The 10,589-nt window shown below is 34.7% G+C and overlaps 1 protein-coding gene across 1 annotated transcript; it reads left to right on the top strand.

Moving 5' to 3' along the window:
* The first annotated feature begins 355 nt into the window (after positions 1 to 355).
* Positions 356 to 10,366, top strand: LOC7476321 (protein HIGH CHLOROPHYLL FLUORESCENCE PHENOTYPE 173, chloroplastic). The gene is made up of 17 exons (XM_024600083.2): positions 356 to 525; positions 1,000 to 1,236; positions 1,324 to 1,485; positions 1,646 to 1,696; positions 2,246 to 2,380; positions 2,508 to 2,531; positions 2,669 to 2,780; positions 3,268 to 3,393; positions 3,494 to 3,543; positions 3,987 to 4,145; positions 4,228 to 4,323; positions 4,402 to 4,517; positions 4,616 to 4,739; positions 6,168 to 6,281; positions 6,646 to 6,726; positions 7,243 to 7,401; positions 10,163 to 10,366. The coding sequence occupies exons 1-16, from the start codon at positions 463 to 465 to the stop codon at positions 7,387 to 7,389; spliced, it is 1,797 nt and encodes a 598-aa protein (XP_024455851.2). The 5' UTR covers positions 356 to 462; the 3' UTR covers positions 7,390 to 7,401; positions 10,163 to 10,366.
* The last annotated feature ends 223 nt before the right edge of the window (positions 10,367 to 10,589 follow it).

Raw genomic sequence — 10,589 nt, 5'->3', positions numbered from 1 at the left:
GCCCAAAAATACTAGATTATACCTTTAGTCATCCTTAAAAAAAGAAAAAGAAGAAGATATAGGCATCCATTTCCAAATTCAAAACTCTTCTGTTTTATTTATCCACAATTTACATGACAATGAGGTTAGCTGGGCCAAGCATAGCATTGCTTTTATTTCGCTTGCTAGATCAATATCTGTGCACGTAGGAGCTTATTTCTGAGCCTACAAATTGTCAGAAAATCAATTAGGCCTATGTAACCTTAGTGAGTCCAACAAAAGCCCACGGTGACTGATGCAGCCCATTAAAGAATAAATGTTGCCTTTTTCAACTTCTAAAACTGACGGTTGAATTTGCCGAAGTGGAAGTGAGTGGTGGATATTAAGCCCTGTAATACTACAAACAACATGAAAATCAACAAACCACGACCATAAACCTTCTACGAACTTCTGTGAAACTGTCCTGTTTCTACCACTAAACAAATGGAGTGCTTTAACTCTACTAAACTGTCATCTCCCTGCACTTCTTCTATCCTCAACCTTCAGGTACGATGGCACAATACATATGTGTGTGGTGTTGTTCTTATAAATGTATCCCACTTGATCATATGATTCTTGATTTGTTTTTGCATGTGTTTTAGTTAACTTGAGCCTCATAAGCAATCCCTTTAATTCTATTGATATTCTTGATCGTCGTTTTCTTACTGGAAGGGTCTAATGTAGCTTTTAGAAAATTGGAGTTTCTAATTTATGTTCATTAGCTTTGTAGTGGCAAGTTATGTTGGATTCTTAGGTACTCAGTAATTGCTGCTTCCACTTGAATATATAAGTAATAATGATAATAGTGATGAGTTAATGAATTGTGTAAAACTATGTACAAACTCATCTTGATTGTGGTTTTTATGGTTATTGAACTGAAGTTGCAGCATGAACATGGCAAGATTTTGTCCTTTTTGTTGTGATTGTCTTTGGATTGAAAATTTTGAGTCACTTCTATAACATAATTAACTGACATTTCAGGGTTCTTCATCACTTGTTTGTAACAAATTTTCTAAAAATTCAGTTCATCCTTGGTTGCTGTCCTCTCCACCTCCCAAACCATTCTTTCAACTTGATGATAGACTGCAGTGTAGACAGAAATCAGCTCATAGAACTTACAGGGGCCCCATATTAGCGGAAGCTGGAAAGCAGGGCTGGGACTTGGGCAGGTTTTTGAAAACGTTGTATTTCTTCAACGGACCGCCATCTCCATCCAAGGTTTGGATTTAGTTTTCTATTGGAGTTTTTATCTCATCAAACCAAGAAATTAAATTCTCAACTAACAGTAACTCATTATCTATGAAGTTCTTTGAGTTTTTAATTGAGAAACTATCCAGTCCATCACCCAGCGAACCCAAAAACTCAATGGAAAGTTCTGGTATTGTCCTAGTTGTGGGAGCAACAGGTGGTGTTGGCAGAAGGGTAGTTGACGTCTTACAGAAGAAGGGACTGCCTGTCCGAGTATTGGTACAATGCTTTCACCTTGTTTAAGATTCATTCTTTCATTTTTTAGTTCCTGACTTAACTCATCCCAGTTTCTTTTGGGAACATCTATGAATATAGAAGAGAAAGAAACAGATTATGCTTCCTTCCATTTATGTATGTTTTTGTGTCAAACTTCTCTCAGGCCAGAAATGAAGAAAAGGCAAGAAAGATGCTAGGACCAGATATTGACTTGGTGAGTTGACTGCCTTCGAGACCATATCATGATTACAAGAATCGTGATTCTACTTATCAAATATTCTCCTCCAAAATGTGTTTTAGAATATCTTTTTTGATTAGAATGCTTAATGATCATGAAATTTAAGAAATCAAAAGCTTTAGAACATTTGCTCTTCTAATAATTAGATCCTACCTGATACACCAAATTATGAATATGATGTAAGAAGAACATTTGATGTGCAAGAATGGCGAGAGAGACTGATCTTTAAGCATTAGGGAAGGTATGCTTGCTTCAAACCATGTACTGTAGAATCAAATGAAAATCCCATAGAAGCTGCATTTTATATATCAATTGGAATGTTATTTTTGTGTTGAAAACATTGTGCATGAGTTGCAATCTTTCTTAAGGTGTAAGATGACTGGTTCTCTGATTTTACTGCTTGTTGGAATGTTGACATTATATAATTGCATCTAATATCTAAACTTCATAAAACCCAAATCTTTTCTCTGTTCCTTGCTCTGTAATTGCTCTCTTTTCTTCTTACTTTCTTTCTCGAGTTGTCAGATCATTGGAGACATTACTAAAGAGAGCACTTTGTTGCCTGAGTACTTCAAAGGAGTGAGGAAAGTTATAAATGCTGCTTCTGTCATTGTTGGCCCAAAGGAAGGCGACACCCCAGAAAGGGCAAAATATAGTCAAGTATGGTATTGAATATTGTTTACGTGATGATTATTCATGCTCTTTGCTTATCTAAATATTTAGTTTCGACCATCTTTAGTCTCTCTTTTATGATTCGCATTTGACTTTCAATTTTAATGTGGTGCAGGGAATCAAGTTCTTCGAGCCAGAGGTATGTGCTGATTAACATCTGTGTTGAGTTCATTTCAAATCTTCCTTTGCTTTCCCATATATATATGTGTTGAACTTGTGCTGCTAACAACTGTGTGGCTGCTTGGCTGCATGGTTTTGTTTTATTGACGAAGCCAGATTAAAGGTGATTCACCTGAAATGGTGGAGTTTGTTGGGATGAGAAATTTGATTAATGCTGTAAAGGGGAGTGTTGGCCTTCGAAATGGGAAACTGCTATTTGGATGTGAAGGTGCTGTTTTTATGCTCCATATTGGCATGACCTAATTGTGTAGCATACAAGTTAGATTCAAAATAAACAGATATGATAATGTTTCTCATTTTTAGTTTCTCTTTTTCCCTTTTTATTGGGAGGGTTTAGAGTTGGTGTATTGTGCTAAACAAGAGCATGCAGCATGAGGAAGCAGTATGGATGACACCTGACATGGACATGATAATTTTGTAGCATGAATGTTTTTATATTAAATTTCTGATCTATTTATACGAATACTAAAGTTTTGCAGAATATTTACTTGATAAATCCAGTTGCATGATCCTTACTGTTCAACCAAACTACATGAAAACTTGTGCTGGATATGGTGGCTAGTGAGCATGAGCTCTGATCTTTGAATCCGTGGAAACTAAAATATGCACATTTAGTAAAATTCAAATCTCGTTATTATTTATTAGATAAACAAATGCTTTGTTAATGAGATTCTTCTCCAACTTGAATTTTTCAGACAATGGTTTTAGAGATCTCGCTTGGGGGGCTTTAGATGATGTTGTGATGGGAGGAGTTAGTGAAAGCACTTTTATAATTGATACAACTGGAGGGGAAAAAGGTGGACCAGCTGGGCTATTTAAAGGTTTGTCGGTGGTTAAACACTCTTCTTGATTCAGTATTTCTCAAAGATACTGTTCATTTATGTCTTTCTCTTCATATTTTCCCTCTCTTACATGCATCAGGCGTTGTTTCCACTACAAACAATGGTGGCTTCACTAGTATCAGAACAAAGGTAATTATCAGAATTTTATCCTGACTTGTCACTGTTGTTGTGTTTTTAACATTTTCCCAAGTTTAGAAATATAATAAGATTAAAATACATTGGCTGTCCATGAATTTGATGTAATTACACTGAACACTCTTCTGTTTCTCCACTTTTTTCTGTTCGCCATAATCATTACGAGGGGACCAAGTGAAACAGAAATGATTCTGGAAAGGTGCCTGGGGGAACAGGGGCTGAGGTTTGCTCAATGTTGTTACTATTAGCCTTTTCTACATAGGAAAAGTTTTCAACTATAGAATACATGGGCTATATAAATCTCTACTTCTGCTAAGCAATGGCATTAATCTAATCGTGGTTAAAATGGAAATGTCAGTGGGAAATAGTGATGAATGTATTCCTGTTAAGTCAGTGGAGCTTGTTAAAGAATTTAAACCTCTTGGACTTCCTTTCAGAATTTTTCAGTACCTGAGGATCTTTCTTCATATGATGGTTTGGAGCTACGCCTTAAGGGTGATGGACGTCGGTATAAACTTATTGTTCGCACTAGCCGTGATTGGGACACTGTTGGCTATACAGCAAGCTTTGACACCACAGAAGGTCAATGGCAATCAGTATGTGACCTCATAAAACTTCTTGTTATCTGAACGTGTTAAATAAAATAACCTCTCTTCTCATTTCAGAGTACTTTTACAGATACGCCTGCCCTTTTCCTCTTTTGTCCCTGTATTTCGAGCTCGAACTGTATCAGATGCTCCCCCTTTTGATCTAAGGAGCATTGTCTCACTTCAGGTATCCTTCATTAAGTTAAATTTATTTTCAACATCACCAGTTTCCTATATCAGGTTATTCAATTGGTATTTTTTTCAGCTTATGTTCAGCAAGTTTGAATATGATGGGAAATTGAATCCAACTTTTGTAGAAGGCCCATTTCAGCTTCCTGTATCAAGCATAAGGACATTTATAAAGGATCCTGTAACTCCTAGGTTTAACATTTGGTTCCCTTTTATTCTCTTTCCAAGTACCTGAATTTAATGGATCTTCTGGAAAATTCAATTCTATCACTGAGCCCTGTCACTTGTAGGTTTGTACACGTGAGCTCTGCAGGAGTTACCAGACCAGATCGGCCTGGTCTTGATCTCAGCAAACAACCTCCTGCTGTCCGCTTGAACAAGGAACTAGATTTTATCCTAACATTCAAGTTGAAGGTTGGTTATCATTTTTACACAGGATGCTTACGCATTTGCAGATTCTATTCCCTGAAAAAGCTTGATAGTTTATTTAATATTATGGCACTCCACTTAGGCTTACAAAGTGTTGGGACCTCTGCAATCTGAACTGGGAATTGAAACAACAAAGATTTTCTTAAATGGTTGATGGGATCAAAGCTTTATCCCATTGTAGGACCTGGAAAGAGAAGGTACAAGATTAACAATATATAGAAAATAAAAATTGAAGAATCTGATGTGAAGCTGGTGAAAATTTTTAGAAAAATGAGAAATTAATCATACCAATAATGTGTAAATATTAAGGGAAAAGATGGAGATCCTGAAGGCATTTATTTCGAATAAGAGTTTAAAAGTTGATGGGAAAATAAGGGTTTAGAAATGAAATTTGCATGCATGTGCATACCGAATCAAACCATCGACCTTGTAGTTTGAAGTTATTTAAGACTGTATTGATGCTAACGAAGTGCATTTACAAGAAGGAGCTCTTGAACATAGCAGGACTTGATATTATATGGAAAAATGTGTACTTCCTTGGTGCCTTTGTTGGGGATAGAAGTTTTAATTAAAGTGAAAATAACCGGTAGAAATCACATTCTGCACATAGAGATCTAGATGATTCCTGTTTTCCTAGCAGAGCATTTTGTTGAAAGGCTCTATGCACAAGTAGCCTTCCTTTAATTGCCAGCTGCTGCTGATGGATTGGTGTGCACTTTGCAATGATTGGTCACTGTGCTGAATTAAAGAACTTTGCAATGATTTCTTTATTATTTGTGTAGATCAGACATGACAAAAAATTGAGAAGAACCCGGCCATTACAGTTCTGTAGATTGTTATTGCAAGTGTGTGCTTCATACATTTTTACCTGTATAAATAAAGAATAGTTAGACGAAGAAACAAATACATTTGTGGAAGGCCATAGGTGCAAAATTGACCGCTAGGTGAGAAGGTTGTCTCAAGTAGCTTGCCTGTGTACAATATTAGCGTGCGTATGCAGCGGCACACAAAACGGCACAGAAAATGATTTTATTCGAGTAGAAGGGATGAAAGATGCATAAGATCTCATGAGAATAAATTGAGTTGAAGAAGAAAATAGGTCTGAAAATAGAGAATATGGAGTTGAAAAAGATGGAAATTTAAGGAAAGTATTAATCTATTGCACCTAAAACAGTTTAAAAAATTAAAGTTCGATTTCTGAGAAAAAGTAGAACAAGAAGGAGGCTTAGAAAATGAAGTGTGAAAGCAAAGATAACCAATTTTTGAAGTGGTCTACGTCACCTATCATCAATTCCTCAACAACAGCGTGCATTCAGCTTGGATTATCTTTTTCTTTATTTCAACCTCTTAAATAGAAATTAGAATTCTATGTTAGTTCTTTTCACCTTCTCACAGTGGCTAGCTTTCTGACAGGGGGAAGATTTGATACGTGAAAGTGGTATCTCATATGCAATTGTCAGGCCTTGTGCTTTAACTGAGGAGCCTGCTGGAGCAGATCTCATTTTCGATCAAGGAGACAATATAACAGTAAAGCACTAAAATAGAAGTTTCACATTTCTTTTCTGTCTATATATTTTTTGAATCTGTTTGTGCACTAAAACGGGGATAGTTCTCCTCCTTCTCCTAAATCTGTATCCACCACCCATGTCATAATTTGAAACTGAGATCTTGCACTTGGAATTCCTATGTTTTATGTTCTTCCTGAAAGCTTACTAATCTCTATGTTTTTAATGACTTGTCTCCTACTGGACATCTTTACATGATTGTGTCAAATGATTGAACTGGAGTTCTTTTATCTGCAACGAGCTACTCTCTAAATTTCAGCTGTAACTTGAAGGATAGATAGTGGTCAATGCTTTGCTTCCCATAACTATTTATCTGATACATGCAGGGTAAAATATCAAGGGAAGAGATTGCTCGGATATGCATTGCGGCTTTGGAAAGCCCGTATGCACTTGATAAGACATTTGAGGTGGTACTCTCTCTGTCATGCATATGTTATGATTAATTCGATGTCATTCCACTTAAAACACATAACACTGTCTTTCTCCGAATAATATTGTACATAACTATCAGACAAAATGAAGAAAATTAAAGGAATGGATCCAGGCTATATCACACTTTGCATTATGAGTTACCCCAATTTCTCTGATGTGAATTGTCTAGCTACTGGATGCCAGATTACGATCCACAGATTGTCTCCCTAATTCTTTTTGGTGCTAAATGTGTTCTGTATCGCACATCATCCTGAAATGGAGAAATTCTTTTCAAAAAGTTTGAATACAGAGTGAAAAGTCTTTTATTCACAACACTGGAGTTGAAAACTGTTGTAATGGTTTCATGGTTAGTTGCATGAAATATCTTCATCCCAGATATTCATCTTGGATCCCAGTTTATCAATGTTGTAGTTATGAACTAAAATATGTTTCTGTATGCTTTACCAGAATAGAGCTTTGGACAGCATTGTTCATATATGCTTCTTTTGCAGGTTAAAAGTGTGATTCCATTCAGTGAACCATTCACAGTAGATCTGGAAAACCCACCTCAGGAGAAGGACTACGACATTTATTTTAAAGATTTGAAGGATGGCATCACTGGGAAAGAATTGCTAGAACAAAGTCCTGTTCCTGTCTGATGTGAATGATAGGTGCGCTCCAATATTAGCTTTCGCGTTGACATTTTCTCTTTCCCATTTCTGGTTTATTGGAAGGCTAATGAAGCCTTGGCTTACACAGTAGGAAGTATCCCTGTCTTGTTCCCTCAGCTCTTACCTACCCATCTGTGATTGGAACCTCCAATACGAAGGTTGGAATTGCCAAGTATAACTATCAGTATTGGACTGTTTCGTTGGGGGAAATCATAGATTTTTTTTTTTTTTTTGAAAGATGAAAGTAACTTTCACCTAGAAACTTGACATCCACATAACAACACAAGAAAGATAATAAGAAAAAAACACATAATTCCTTAGAATAGAGTCGCTATACCAAAAAAAAAAGAGATTAATAAAAAAAAATTAATTCAAAATTTTATTAATGAATATTTTTTCTTCAAGTAATTTTTTAAAATTCAAACTAAACAACTTAATTTATATTAGTTTTGGAAGTAAACTGAATTAAAAAAAAATGCTAAACTAAATTGAAAAAGTAAAAACATCATAAAAATATTTTTCTAAACTTAATAGGAATAAAAGTAACTAAGAAAACAAATAACTTTCTCCAAAAATCCTCTTGATTGGATTGGAAGGAATTTGTTTTCGTGTTCAAATTGTTGTTGCTTTGATCTTGTAGATGTTCAATCAAAATTCTTCAATCTCATTTCTTTTTCCTCTTCGAGTATATAATAAATTTAGATATCAACTTTAATCCTTTTATATTAAATTTTACATAAAAAACATTAATTGACACAACACATGATTTCTCAACATCTCTTTTTAGAGGGTGAACCTCCTCATCCCCTTCTATATAGCATATTCTTATTTATAATCTCTTCTTTTAGCCATGATTAACAACTAATCTCTAGAAATTGTTGAGTTTTGATATCAACTAATGTAAATAAAATAACACAAGAAAGATAACAAGCACAAAACAACATATAATTCTATCGCATAAGATCACCACACCAAAAAATCATAATTAAAAATTTTATTATTGAATAGTTTCTTATATATAAACTAAACAACTTTTTTTATACTCATTCTAGGCCTAAACTCAATAAGAGAAAACAAAATTTCTAAAATGAATTGAAAGAATGAAACATCATACGGGAAAATATATTCCCAAGTTAAATAAAATAAAATAATTAAGTAAACAAATAACTTTCTCTAAAAGCTTCCTACATCAAAACTGTTTAAAAAGAATGAAAGAAAATATTGCAATAAAAACATGAGAAACGAACTAATCAAGAAAATAGAAAACATCAGGACAAAAGATTATAAATCAATTTCAGTAGATCCCCATCTTCTGCTGACTACCTGATTATCATCAAAAACAGTTTTAGATGGGGCACAGAGACTTGAGCTTGACGTTATCATAATTTTCTATGATGTTAATGTGGAGAGGAAGAGGAAAGAGGAGGAAAATCCATAAATATTCAAATCACAAAGGAAAGGCACGCTCAAGTAGAATTCATTTAAAATATAATATAACATGATTTGATTCCACACCACAACATTCTTTATATACCCTTTAGACGATAAAAAAAATAACTAATAAACACTCTTAAAACCTAAAAATACTACTTAAACGACCTCAAAAAATCACCCATAATAGTCCAAAAATACAAAAGCAATTCGGGAAAACCTTTTCTCCTTCCACCTGGATCTATTTTTCTAGGTAAGATGAAAGCTCAAAACAACCACTATTAAACACGAAAATGAAGAAACTAGCGTCTTTCTTTCTACTCATTGTTTTCCTACAATTTTCTATCTCTTCTCTCTAATTAAAAAATTGAAAAATAAACAAAATAAACTTTGAAATCTAGATGAAAATTATCTTGAATTTGGAGTAAGCGCTATGTATTTTTTTTCATACCTTTTCTAAGATCCTAGATTCAAAGTTTTAAGTCATTTATTTCAAAACACATATAACCAAGCCAAACCATCAAGGAAAGACATCATCTTATTCAATGCATTATTCTCGCCAAGTTAAGAACTCGTTCTCGATTTATCATTAAGTACAACATTCTTCTCTCAAAAAATGCTCACCCTCGAGTATCAATTGAAGGCCCTCATCTCTCCGAATGCCAAATCATAAAGAAAGACATCGTCTTATTCACTACATCAGATGTGCTGAGGCAATATCAGAAGGGGGCGATATGAATTGATGGCTAATCATTCAAAAAACAAGTAGCAGCCCTAACGCAATGAGAGAACTTTAAGAAGGGTTGCTCAGATCTAGCAAAACTTGAAAAAAAATCTGAACAGAACCTTAATTACACTACTTAGAGCCCCTGTAGTTTAGTCAAATAAAATTCTTGAAACATCAGGTGGTCTAAATTTCGAAAAACAGCCAAGTAATAAAGATAAAGCTAGCAGAAAATGATTATACGAAGATGATGAATGATAAAAGGAATAAGCTAGTGTTAAAATCTTGCCTTCTTGGTTTCATCAGCTCTATTTTATACTGACAATGAAAGTGGCTGCGCGTAGCATGATTCCTGGGGGGAAGCTAGAGTTAAAATTTTGCTATTTAAACCTTATGCTTAAAATCATGCATATCCGTACTGCAACGCTTGTTTTAATTTGTTGCTAGAAGGCATGCAAATCCCTTGATCGACTGCAAAAATACAAAGTGGCTACCATCTGCAATGCTGATTAATCAAGCAGCGCAGATCCACAAACTTGACTATACTGTAGCTGTTATAATATCCTAGTACTATAATATATTTCATAATCTGTTTTATTAATGCAGATCGTTGATTTTCCTATGGATAACAAAGCAGGAGCTGCTTGAGAAAACAATGAGGTGCCGTAGCAAAAAAAATATATACAGGATGAGAAGTCGAAGCATGTTGGTATGAATTCTGAGAAATTATGACTCCTTGTACACACATAGTTACTGAAATGAGTTTTGGTAATTTGCTAGACGTAAATATACTGAATTTCCTTTGTTACAGCTCACAGTATCATAGTTAAATTGCACTTGTTCACACAATATATACTACAGTCTACAGCACTTCATCAAGGAACAAATGCTTCACGCTTGCATGGGCAGCCTAAACATCCTACTTACACTGAAAACTTAGCATAGTTTTGAATGTAATTACAATATGAATTAAGTCCCAATGAAACCAATCAAAGTGAGTCCATGAGGTAAATAGTGTTTCCCATATTATAAA

Source organism: Populus trichocarpa, chromosome 4 (genome assembly GCF_000002775.5).
Source record: "Populus trichocarpa isolate Nisqually-1 chromosome 4, P.trichocarpa_v4.1, whole genome shotgun sequence".
NCBI classification, from domain to species: Eukaryota; Viridiplantae; Streptophyta; class Magnoliopsida; order Malpighiales; family Salicaceae; genus Populus; species Populus trichocarpa.
Note: the sequence above shows the minus strand (reverse complement) of the source record. Positions and strands in the feature narration are given on the sequence as shown.

What these genes read in the sequence shown, in the direction of transcription:
- LOC7476321 (XM_024600083.2), top strand. Translation starts at nt 463, where the DNA reads ATGGAGTGCTTTAACTCTACTAAACTGTCATCTCCCTGCACTTCTTCT. An exon ending in GACTGCCTGTCCGAGTATTG is followed by an intron (nt 1,486 to 1,645) that starts GTACAATGCTTT and finishes AACTTCTCTCAG; the next exon opens with GCCAGAAATGAAGAAAAGGC. An exon ending in AAGGATCCTGTAACTCCTAG is followed by an intron (nt 4,518 to 4,615) that starts GTTTAACATTTG and finishes TGTCACTTGTAG; the next exon opens with GTTTGTACACGTGAGCTCTG.